Raw genomic sequence first — 12,576 nt, 5'->3', positions numbered from 1 at the left:
GCGAACACTGAGCTGATGGTTTCTGTCTGCCTGATGCAGAAGTCGTACAAGCAGACGGAGCAGCTGAGAGAACACTCATACGGGTCGGTTACAGACACGCCTGAGCTGCTGCACGCCTCCTACCTCAAAGACGTCTACAGCCAGGTCTGTGTTAAAACAAGATGCTTCAAGTGAAATGACGAGTTCATCCCTCCAATCTAAACCCCGCCCCCCTCTCTGTAGAAGAAGTATAAAGACGAGGCGGAGCGACTGAAGGGACGCTACAGTCTGGTTTCTGAAACCCCCGAGATGGAGAGGGTCAAAGCCAACCAGAGACACATCAGCTCTGTGAGTCGGTGTCCCCACCATCTGTTCATTATGATCGTTAAAAGTTTTAGTTCCTGTGATTTTCATGTAACTTCAGAACAATGAAACAACTTTTTATTATTTTTATTGTTGTTCATAGTAACGTTTTCTTCTCATTTTAGGAATGATGACTTGGTGAGCGCATGTTATTCTCTAAAAATGAAATTCATGAGTCATAAACAAATAAATTATTTATAAAATTGAAATTATTAAAATTAGGAGATTTAGTGAAATTACGGACACTATTAATTATGTTTAAGGCTAAAAATAATATTTTGCCCTTTAAGTTACAAAGAGTATTTTTATTGTGTTCAGGGGGAGAAGATAGTGGAAGGAAATGTTATTTTAAGCAGTTAGCTGTGACTACACAAAGATTAATGAGTCCAACGGTTAGGGGTATACAACTGTGGAACTCACTTCATTATAATTTAAAGAATTGTATAAATTTACATTGTTTTAAAAAGTGTTACATGCTTAAAACAATAACTCAATATGAAGAATGTGAATGAAATTGGAGTTCATTGAAAAAGGATCCATTATAATTTTTCTTTTATTTATTTTTATTTTTATTTTTCTCCTTGTTACTATGTGGAGCGGTATATTCTGATTGTAAATGTGTTGTTTGGTTTGGGTTAGGACCGGAGATAAATGTTAATGTTGGTTTGTTCCCTGATCTTTGGTGCCCACTTGTAATATAAATTGGATTGTATTGGGCAGGGTTTAATAAGAATATTTTCTTCTTCCTGCTCCTTTTCACACATGGTTGTAGTGTTTTTGATAGAAAGTGTGGTTGGTTTGTTTGATTTTTTTTTTGTACCAAGTGTGAAATAAATAAATAAAATGAAATAAGCACAAAAATTTAGATCCCAGACTGCAGGCTTTGGGCACGTACACAGTAAAGTCTCTTCTTCGGTATTTTTCTATAAAAATCTTACACTACTGCCACAAACATCAAGAACAAAGTGTGCAAACGTAGGAACAGACATTTTCAGTCTGCATTGATTGTAATGCTGCTATTTCAGAGATAAAACAATTCTTCATTTTCAGGACTGGGATGAAGTTTATTAGCAAAGTTTTCTGGATCAGTCAGGTTGGTCATTGTAGTCAGCAGTCACAGGCGGTGATATGTCTAAAAGGTTATACCAGCGGTCCCCAACCCCCGGGCCTCGGACCGGTCCGTGAGTCGTTTGGTACCGGGCCACGAGAGTTGAGGCTCAGGTGTGAAATGTATAGTTTTCAGGGTTTTTATCAGTTTTCAGCGTTATTTTGTTATCGTTTGTATCGTTTACTCTGTTTTCCTGGGTCTTTTCACGTGTGTTATGAATAGATCTTCTTTTTTTCGGTACCGGTACTAGTTTTATTTTGTTGTATTTATCCGCGACACCTTAAAGGCCGGTCTGTGTCGGGCATAAACCGGTCCGTGGCGCAAAAAAGGTTGGAGACCGCTGGGTTATACGACATAAGTCTAAAGTGTTGTTAACACACTTGTTACAGCAGCGTTTTCTTTCCTTTTAGCTGCGATACTGCTGGGACTCAAAGATGATGAGAAACCTGACGTCATCGGTCACAGAGACGCCAGAGATCGTCCTCGCCAGAGAGAACGCCAAGAAGATCAGTGACGTACGTTTACGGTTGTGTTTTTGAGTGGGAGTGGAGTTTAAGTAACCGCCACCAACAAGCAGCCTTCATAGCAGCAGATGACTCACCTCCAGCTCTGTTCAGGTGCGGTACAGGGAGGAGGTGGGTTGTGGCACCGCCGTCATGGACACACCTGAGATGGAGCGAGTCCGACGTAACCAGGAGAACATCAGCTCAGTGAGTACGCAGACGGCGGCCTCACAAAGTGAACGGGGCAGCAGTCAGCGAGTGGTGAGGTTTGTTTACACGGTCGTGATGTGGGGATGAGGAGCGTGAGGACCGAGTGTGGCTCTGGGGAAGTGGTGGAGCAGGAAGCCCGAGTGTCTCAAACACACTAACTACATGTTGGAGTCGGTGCTGGTTGGATACTGACAGCTTGTCCAGTTAAATAAGCTAATAACAGGAATAGTTTAGCACCACCTGACCTGACATTTCTGATGTTGCCACCAGGTCAAATACAAGCAGAGTGCAGTGAAGGCCACCAGTGTTGGAGTGACTCCAGAGCTGGAGAGAGTCAAGCAAAACCAGGAGAACATCAGCTCGGCAAGACACACACACACACACACAAACACACACACACACACACAAACCAAAACAAACCCTCAGTCAGTTCCTCCAAGGTGTAGATTATCTGAAGCGTCCTGGTTGTAGTGGGGAGGAGGCAGACAGTGTGTTCGTGATCGATCTGAATCACACAAACGTTTTATTTACACTCAAATTGTCTCCTCAACTGCTCGCTGAGGTCAGAGGTTTTTGACAGGACGCACTCCAATCACAGGACAGCTGATGGATGAAAGAAGAGCAGAAATGATGACCGGTCCAAAGTGTGCAGGGAGAGAAGTAGAGACACACAAGTAACCTCTCAGGGTATTATCTGTATCTGTAATGTACGTGTGTGTGTGTGTGTGTGTGTTAAATAGGTGAAGTACCAGCGCGGGCTGCAGGAGGTGAGGGGGCGGAGCTGCAATGAGCTGGACACACCTGAGTACAGACGTGTCAGGAAGACACAGGACTCGGTCTCCATGGTAGCAGCCTGGTTGCTGTGGTTCCCACCTGTGCAGTGGGAGGAGCTAACACAAGTGATGAGTGATGTGGCACCGAGCGTGGGACCGCAGCACGGATACTAACAAACACCAACCAACGCACGGAGGACAGAGCAGCGTGTGTGTGTGTGTGTGTGTGTGTGTGTGCGCGCACAAGTGACCTTAATGAGTGTGGTGTGTGTTAACAAATAAAGATTTAAAAACACTCCCTGTGTGTGTTTGTTTATTTGCTCACTGACTACATGCATCCTGACCTGTGTGTGTGTGTGTGTGTGTGTGTGTGTGTGTGTGTTGTGTTGTCTAACACTACACTGTGTTTAAACTGTGTCTCGGTCACTGATACTGACTCCTCGGCTCTTCACAGGCAAAGTACCACGAGGACTTTGAGCGGGCGCGCGGTCGAGGCTTCACGCCGGGGTTGGACGATCCCAGCATGGAGCGCTACCAGAGAGCCAATCAGATGATGGGAGAGGCGGGCTACAACAAAGGCATGCACCACCAGGTGACAGAGATGGACAGACGACCAGGAGGCATCATCGTAGGTTAGTGACAGAGCCTGTGTGTGTTAGGGATTCAGCGGTTTGTGTGTCTGCTGGCTGCTGTGTGGTGTTGCACCAAGTAAGGGATTGACCAGCAGAGTCACATGACACAATCATCTGATGTTGTTTAGTTGTTGAATTCTTTTTTAGCTCTAACTGTGAACTTTGGACCTACAAAGAAGGTGATGCTTCATCAATAACCTTTGTCTCCTGTAGTTTCTGTTATGTGTTATTCATATAGTGTTTCACAATAAAAGCCTCCACATGAAGCCAAAGACCCTGAAATGACAGCAAGGTTTAGGTCTGGACCAGGTGGTTGACGTGCTGAGTCTGGTTTAAGTATTATTTTATGGTAAAGTGGAGCCACTTTCCACTTTGTTACTTTCTTTTCATAGTTTGTTTTTTAAGTGAACAGATGAGCTGTGATTTGGACCTTCGGCCCTCTGAGTTTATATCTGTTAAGGTCAAGAACAAAGTCAGAGAAACGTCAGTTCAAATGAAGTGATGGAATATTTATCAACTTAATAATGTTGGATTGTTTCAGTCACTGCTTCTGTCCAAATCTTGTTCCCTCCTGTCTGAAGACCTGAAGGTGTGGAGGGCAGACCCAGGCTCCATCTTTGACTTTGACCCTCTTGAGGACAACATTCAGTCCAAAAGCCTCCGCAGGATGTCTGGTAGCTCTGGATCCTCAAGAAATGTTTTCAAACTAAAATATTTTGCATATTTGCATACATCTCCCATGACCCCTGATGACCCTGGTTTTACTATTAATGATTTTTAAAGTCACATTATCCTTTTACACACTAACAAACATGTTCACAAATTATTTTCCAGCCTGCTGTGTGCAAGTTTGATCCCCAGTTCACACTCTTGCATTGATCAAGTTGAAAGTTCTGCTTTTACTTAAAAAAAAATCCTTTTTATCATAAAGGTCTTTTTTTAGATGTTCAGTTGAGTTCTTTCTTATTTCAAACATATACATTCACCAACGTTTCATAAAATCTTTCCATGCAGTTGTTTGAAAAGGAGGCAGAAGTATAGACTTATTTAGCCCCCTCAGGTTTACATCCTCATCATCTAAATTTGAACAACAAAAACGTTACAACGCCTTCAACTTAGAACATAACATCACAAAAAAATATTTTCTCATATTCAACTAAAACGATATTTAGATTTGCTAATTTGCAGAAGAAAATAAACATCACTTTGACTGCTGTCTTGGGTTAATTGCATTTTCTTCATTCTTATACTTCTTTTAAATTTCTTTTTTGAGTTTTATTTTAAACTGGTTTATTTCACTACTGACCTTTATTTCTTCTTTTAACTCATTCCAGAATTTAACTCCTGCTATTGAAATAGACATCCTTTTCAAAGTTGTTCTTACTCTTTGTGATTTTAAATTCCACTTCCCTCTAAAATTATACCTCCCTTCTCTTTCTAAGAACCATTTACTTATTTCGATTGGGAGCATCCCTTTCCTCGCCTTACATATTATTTGCACTGTTTTAAACTTCACCAGATCCTGGAATTTTATAGCTTGCGTCTTAATAAAGAGTGTGTTTGTGTGAGCCCTATACCCCTCCTGATTTATCAGTCTAATGGCCCTTTTCTGCATTATGATTATAGTCTGAATATTACTTTTACATGTATTTCCTCAGATGTCTTTGTTTGTGACGTTAAAATAAAAAAATAAAATACTAAAACTGTCAACAGTCACACTGTAAGTCCAAGATTTAGAGATATTAACTGGAAATATGCTCTTGTGTAATACCAATCTGAAACACAAGATGGCGCATTCAGCCTTTGTAGTACTCAATATAATATGTGTATATATATATATCATTCCATTTACCATAATTTTTAGTAGCCTGAAGACCTAAACATTACATTAAATTAGTTTGAAGTCATCTTCAGCAACACAAAATTATTTAAAATAGTAAAATGGCCTTTACACATGCAGTCATCCACCCATTCACACACACACTCACACACTGGTGATGGCAGCTACATTGTAGCCACAGCCACCCTGATCCATGTCCCCGACAGAAGCACCTAAAAATAAGTCCAGCTGCCTTCAACTCAAGCTTTCCAGAGTTTAAACAAAAAATACATTTAAGCAAGAGTCTGGTTATAGTTAGCACCAGCACTTTGATCCTGTTAGCCAACATCCTGACTGAAGCTTTGCCGTTGCCATGTTGTGCAAAATGCATTGGATAAAATCCAAGTAAATATAGTTGATGGAAATGCAACTAACACCCAAAATGAGCGTTAAAACATTTCAGTTTACTGAAATAAAAACGTGTCTAAAAAGCAGCTAAATGGAACAATAATGTGTGCAACAAACATAAGGAAACATTTTTTGCATGCAGTGTTTTATTACTAGAATCATATGTGACAGAGTGTTGACACTGTATGCTGAAATAAGTAACACCCCCCCCCAGAAACTAACTGAAACTAAACTGAATTAAAAATAGCAAACAAAGAAAACTAACAGAACCATAAGTTATCATTTGAAACAGCTGATATGCTCACACTGTTACTGTGTTTGTTCTTATTAGAGATGTTTTCTGTGTTTTTCCTCTGTTGTTACTTCTGTCCCACGCTGCCCTCCGGTGGTGGCCGGCTGTTAGAGCGAGCTGACCGCAGGCTGAGCAGGCAGCACTCCCAGCAGTCGCTCACCCACAGCCAGGCTCAGTCTGTCAGCTCGCTGACCTCTGACCTCTGGGACCGCGGCAGCGCTGAAACTCCGGGTATCTTTCCTCCTCGGTTTTGTTTCCTCCTCACAGCAGGGTGAACGCATGGGCCGACGTATGTTTCCCGTCTCTGATCCACAGATGAAACTAACTCACTGTCTCCTCACAGGATTGTGCATGAAGGTCACTGTGAGGTTTTTATTGTTAACATTTCACAAAGAGTTTCACAGCAACAGAGGTTTTCCAAGAAAGCAGAAGCAGAACAGAGTTCTTATTTGCTCTCACGCCTCTCTCTCTCTCTGTGTTTCTGTGTCTCTCACCCAGCTCCTGTGCTCCCTGGAGCGTACCATCAGGGCGTCCAGATGCAGCAGCAGCAGTATCACGGCTACATGCATCAGACCAGCATGTCATCTGTCAGATCTGTCACCTCTCCTCCACACTCAGGCACCATGGTACGCTCTTCTGCAACAAAGTTTTTTTTGGTCTAAATTTAAAGATTTTTTTTCCCTGAAATGTGTGTCTCGGTCTTTTTGCAGCGTGTTTACCGTGCGCTGTATGACTACGCGGCTCAAGATCACGATGAGGTCTCATTCAGGGACGGCGACGTCATCATCAACGCTCAGCCCATCGACGAGGGCTGGATGTACGGCACCGTGCAGAGAACCGGCAAGTCCGGCATGCTGCCGGCAAACTACGTGGAGTGTTGCAACTAGAGGAGAAGATGAAGTGAGACGGGGCTGAAATTCACAGTTACATCCACCTTCAGCGTTATAAAAGCAGCGGGTGATGTTCTTTGCATTTCAGGGCTCCTTTCTATTTTCAGTGTTATGGGAAACAGGAAGGACGGGTGATCGTTAAGCTGTTCTGGTCAAGTTTAAAAACAGGAAATTATGATTAAAAAAATACGTTTAATGGGTTTTAATTAGACGTGATGGATTGCAAAGCTGCAGCTTCTTTGAGAGTAAACACATCTGCTCAACAGCCAATCAAAGAGCAGTTTCTGCACTTAAAGGTGGAGGAAACTGACCAGGATGCAGTGCAGCAGAGTAGGGTGGGCTATGATTAAAGAGGGCTGTCTGAATGCTTGGGGAAGGCCTTTCCTGTATCTGATGGACACTGATCAGATCGTCTATCAGGTCCATCGCTTATTGGAAAATACATCTATTTCAGCTCCATTCAGGCCTTTTCTACAGTATCTCCAAAATTATTCTTCTTGTTATGTAAAATTAGCATTTATGTATAAAAAACAACACAAAATATAATGAAGCACTGTCCAGAAATATGTGCAAAGTCATGGAAATCAATTTCCCTTTTTTTGGCACAGCTCTTAAATAATTACATTGAACTCAAATCTGTAAACTCCTGCAGTTTCATCCATGTCAGTCCGACAGCAGCTGCAGAATCAGCATCAGCAGTAACCTCGAGGCTCTGGTCACGTGTCAAAGCTACTGTATGTGGTTTGAAACAGAGTGAAAGTGCAGAAGGAAAGTTTGGGATCTGAGCTGGAAATGAACCACAAGCAGCTTCATGGTTCTTCTTTAGGTGGCACTGAAATATATATTTTTTAATTTAGGCATTAAAAGTTTAAGAATCTATTGGGCAGAACTGTCTGGTGTAAAACAATTAATAGATAAAAGATAGATAAACCTTTGTAATTTCACACTAAGCGCTGCAATGCACTGAACATCATGAGTCGGTGATGTCAGGTAATAATTGACCTGAAGGGGAATTTTCTTTTGATGAGCAGTGGACAAAGAGGAAAAAGCAGATGGAGGGATCAATCTAGCATGCTGTCATGTTTTATGAGAATATAGACGTAGAGGAGCGAACGACAGAAGGATGCATGAAGAAAAGCGGTGAGAGAGACTAGAAACAAGTAAAGTGTAACTTTTTAATCACCTGTGACAAACTAAAAGAGGAAATGAAGAAGGAATGAGCAGGATTCATCTCATTTATAATACAACAGGAATTCAGACAAGACTCCTAAACTGCAGCTCTGGCTGTGGTCGTGTTTTTAATACTGCCAACAACGCCCAGGAAAAGACCACAAAACCTCGTTTCAGCTCCACATGTCGATTAATCCACAACAAATTCACTGAAAACTGCTAATTAGACTCATAACTCATGATATAAGTCACTGCTTGGCAAACAAACAGGCTCTGCAGTCAGCTCACATCGACACGCTGCAGAGGAGATGCTCCTGAAACATAAAGGCAACCAAATCTGAGAAAGGTTCTTACTCGGCTCATTTTTTAAATATTCAGATTATATTTGTGGCTTTTACCTGCTATGAAATGTTTCCGTTATACAGTTTGCATTTGTTTCCAAAATGTTTTAAGTTCAAAAGACCTTAAATAACAGAACAAACCAAATAAAGATTACGTTGATTATTCCACCCTCACAAGACAAAATCCCAGATGAACAAAAACAGATCAATAAAAAACCAACAGTCGCTGCTCCATCGGCAGGTTTCTCCACCCTCAACCAAATGTCCTCTCGTCAAACTCACTCACTACAGAGTGGATCTGATGGATTTCCTGTTAAATTCGTGTGCAGATGTGAGAAAGACAGTTTTAGTTTTTATTCTTTAAAATAAAAGGAAAATGCTGCCTACAGCTTCCCCCTTATTCAGACGGGTCCCCACAGCAGGCAGCAGGTTTGTTTGTTCCTGGTTTTGTGTCTGTGGCTGGAGTTGAACTGGGGATCTTTGTAACTGCTTCACTCTGGCACCACCAGAATAAAGAATACAAATGAAAACTGAATTCAAATGTTGGCATAATGCAAATTTGATATGATGTCAACAAGTACAACGAGTTGTCCTGTTTTAAGACCATTATTAAGATGCATAGAAGAATAAGTGCTGTAAGACCTCTTACAGTCAGCAGGTGCTCATCAGGGAGAGACACACATGAAACAGACCCCCTACTATCTGAGGTCTGAGGGACCTCCCAGGAATGCTGACACTATTTCCCACATTCCAGATGTCTCTTGATCTCTAATGTCGAACATGGAAAAGCCAGGATTAAACAAAGTTACCTGGACGAGCCCAAATACTGCTCTGTCAGCCATCAATGCCACTAATGAAACAAATATGGTCACACGCTGACACGTTTATGTGATCTGAAGGGAATCCAGGAAGCACAGAGAGATGAATTGAGACACTGATGGTTTTTGGTCTTTTTATGGGTTTTGTTGGCATTAAGAAAACGACAGATTGTCAGCAGACTTTCATTTGAAAGGATGCAGAAACAGAAGAAGAGGAGCAGGGAATGAAAATAATTAGATCTGTCTTCTCTTTAGACGTGAGCCTGAGAAGGAAAAGGAAAGAATGAAAAGTCAGAAAATACTTTTTTCTTAGCAGTGATGCAACCAAAAGGAAGGAGTGAGGCAGGCGAACAGGAACGAGGTTTAGAAACCTCTGGAGTTTGAGCATTTATTTATCCCGGGTTTAATTCTTGTTCAGGTGAGTGTGGTTTTGTTTCTGACTTCTGGTGTACAGTAACCTGTCGACAAGCCACCGACAGATCATCGGTTTTAAACAGCAGCAGTAACCTCTGTGTTTGTAAAGGACTTCACTAACACACTGTGTCTTTCTGTTTCTCGTGTCATGCTGTCTGAATATCTCTGCACACAGTAAAAGTTTATATTTACTGAAATCTGAAGAGACTGTTTAAGTACGTCGGACCGGAGATTTCTGGACGTTGCAGACTATTTTGATACACGGGCTCCTGTCCACGTTTGGGAAAGTTCTATTTTACTCTTGTGTGTATCCAGTAAGTCGTGTTTTTGGGGTTTCTTGTCTTGCTGTGTGGATTGCATCCCGGTCATGTACTGAATAAATCTTCACTCAGCCATGATTTGTCATTCTAGCTGGAAACCATTTTTGCATTTTGTATGTTTTATTTCATAAAAATAGATGCAATAGAATATAATTTACTGAATATTCATGTGTTGATTGTGTTAAGTTTTGAAGAGACGCTGTTTCTTTTGGTTTTGGTTCACGCTTTGATGATTTTTTTTGCTTCTAATGTCACAGTTTTTTTTTCTTATTTACTCAGTATATCATCACAGATTTTACTAAATTTATTTACATATTATTTGAAATTATGGATCATTCAATCTCGGCTATGTTTTGCCATGTGATAATTGCAGTGTGTTCCATATGGGAGAAATAAAAAACAAATAAACAATCAACAGAAAAGTTCATCTTATTTAGAAATATGACTCAGATCCTGTTAATGCATCTCTGAAAGTGAGACGTTTACTGATGCCAACAGCAGATATTTAGCTGTTGTGTCACATCACCTTTCATGGGACAAAAATATTTCTAAAAATGTGCAATGATGATTTTTAAAATGTATTAGATGTGTTACATCTAATCTGGGGGGGAAAGCAAGAATAAATAAAATAAGACATCAGCTCAGCCGAATAATTACTTTAAATGTGTGGACACAAGTGCAGCAAATACAGCATAAAGCTGAGCCATCAAAGGTGTGAAACACTAGGACATACAGCATGTTTGAAAACCACGACAAAGAAGCAAACTGAGGGTTTAAATACACACATAAGGTCATTAGTGACAGAGGACACACCTGGGGAAAAGAAGCACAGGTGAGCAGAATCTAACTATACAAGGGGACAATGAACTTAAAGCATGTGACATGAAGGAAAGTAAGACAGGAAGTAACAGAACACAAGACTAACACAAAAAAAGGGTCAGAAGATGCACAGAAACGAGACTAGGAGACATCAAACAAGGAGCTAAGAAACATAAATACCTAAGTCAGAAGCACTGGAAATGCTTTACCCAAAAGACTAAATAATATAACACTTGAATGTAAGCTACCTGATAAACCCAACAATAAATTGTGAAAAACTCAAAACACGAGGTCAAAGATCCAGAAACCCTGACAGCGTGCCTCTGCAGCCTTTTTCCACGAGCTCTGGTTTATCTTGCCATTGAATGTGTGAGGTAGTTGAATGCAAGGACACTCTTAAAAAAAATCAAAATAAATAAATCTTGACGTCAAGAGTTTCACTTCTGGTTAAAGTACCAGGAGATGATGCGGAAATTTTGAAATGGTTACAGAATATACATGCATACAGGGTATTAGTAGTGGTATTGTTTTCGTTTTTTAACTTTTATCTGTTTTTGTTTTATACTTTATCTCTGTGTGAAGCACTTTGTGATCTTTTATCTAGAAATAAATAAAACAAAATTTTACTTACTTACTGTTCAGCACCTTTCATCCTGGTTAGTGAAGTTCAAAGTGCTGCACAGATGACTGACGGTCTGATAATAAAACAGAGGAAAGTCTAAAGTAGCAAAACAACATGCAGTGACAAGGACTTTCAAATAAATTGTAATAAAAATAAAATTATTTTTTATAAGTGACATTAAAACGTAATAAATCTTATAAACAGTCAGATTAAGAGTTTGCCATTAAAAATATGATGAATAAAAATAATTTGCAGTTCTTTTTTTTAATTAATATAGCTAATTCATAAAGAAAAAATATTTTCTTTACTGTTATCATTCTTTTTCCATATCTATTGTGGAACATAACGCTGAACATACAACAGGAGAAAAGTGCGTACTGACAGAAAAAACAAAGAAAAAAACATTTGTATATATTGCATATTGTGATTTGGATGTGTACGTGACTGAATTGTGTTTGAACGCAATTTGTGGCTACAATAGCAACAACAACAACAACAGTAACAATAATAACAATAATAATAATAATAATAGTTGGAAATTAGCAATATGCGCAGAACATCAGTTTTATACTTAGACTACGTTAAACTGCACTGTCCCTTTTAAATAAAAAATTAGTATTATTAATAGAAAACAGTTTAAAAAGATTAGACATTCATTTTAAAGCATCAGAAACAAGTTTTCGTTCTAGCTGCATCTGCTAATTTATTCTGACATTTCGTAGAAACGCCCAGTTTGTTTATATCTGCAACAAGAAACAGTACTATTATTCATTCTTAGAATTAAATATGAAATGTAAGTTATGAAGAAAGGTCATTCTTTCAGCACTTGATCAATTAAAGTTAGTTTTTATTCTGTTTTTTTCCTCGGCAGTGTTCACTTCCGGTTTTGTTTCCTTTCCATTTGTGCTTCCTAAACTTCCCCAACTTGAGCAGAAAGTCCACAACTCGGCTCAGCTGTTTTCTGTAAAAGTTACATTATTCTTAACAATCTCAACCGTGTCCAACCATTTTTATACCAACACAACAGCGACCTGGAAGGGGGCTGACGCCACACCACAAACTCCACCGTGACTTCTGCGCATGCGTCATAGAGTA

The 12,576-nt window shown here is 40.0% G+C and overlaps 1 protein-coding gene across 7 annotated transcripts in view; it reads left to right on the top strand.

Moving 5' to 3' along the window:
• LOC102778859 (uncharacterized) overlaps positions 1 to 10,472 on the top strand; it is a 79,430-nt gene extending 68,958 nt beyond the window's left edge. For 5 of the 7 annotated variants that reach the window (XM_087846554.1, XM_087846553.1, XM_087846550.1 and 2 more), the window contains 11 exons: positions 40 to 144; positions 223 to 327; positions 1,861 to 1,965; positions 2,068 to 2,160; positions 2,434 to 2,526; positions 2,904 to 3,008; positions 3,391 to 3,568; positions 4,150 to 4,242; positions 6,199 to 6,318; positions 6,586 to 6,713; positions 6,798 to 10,472. In XM_087846554.1, the coding sequence (XP_087702680.1) occupies positions 40 to 144; positions 223 to 327; positions 1,861 to 1,965; positions 2,068 to 2,160; positions 2,434 to 2,526; positions 2,904 to 3,008; positions 3,391 to 3,568; positions 4,150 to 4,242; positions 6,199 to 6,318; positions 6,586 to 6,713; positions 6,798 to 6,974 (1,302 nt within the window). In that variant the 3' untranslated portion in view covers positions 6,975 to 10,472. Of the gene's footprint in view, positions 1 to 39; positions 145 to 222; positions 328 to 1,860; positions 1,966 to 2,067; positions 2,161 to 2,433; positions 2,527 to 2,903; positions 3,009 to 3,390; positions 3,569 to 4,149; positions 4,273 to 4,318; positions 5,900 to 6,198; positions 6,319 to 6,585; positions 6,714 to 6,797 lie in introns of those variants that run through there. The other 2 variants (XM_087846551.1, XM_087846552.1) reach the window with 2 other exon arrangements.
• Positions 10,473 to 12,576: the final 2,104 nt, after the last annotated feature.

Source organism: Neolamprologus brichardi, chromosome 9, assembly GCF_056152115.1.
Source record: "Neolamprologus brichardi isolate AB-2024 chromosome 9, ASM5615211v1, whole genome shotgun sequence".
Classification (NCBI taxonomy): domain Eukaryota; kingdom Metazoa; phylum Chordata; class Actinopteri; order Cichliformes; family Cichlidae; genus Neolamprologus; species Neolamprologus brichardi.
This window is presented reverse-complemented; position numbering and strand designations above follow the sequence as displayed.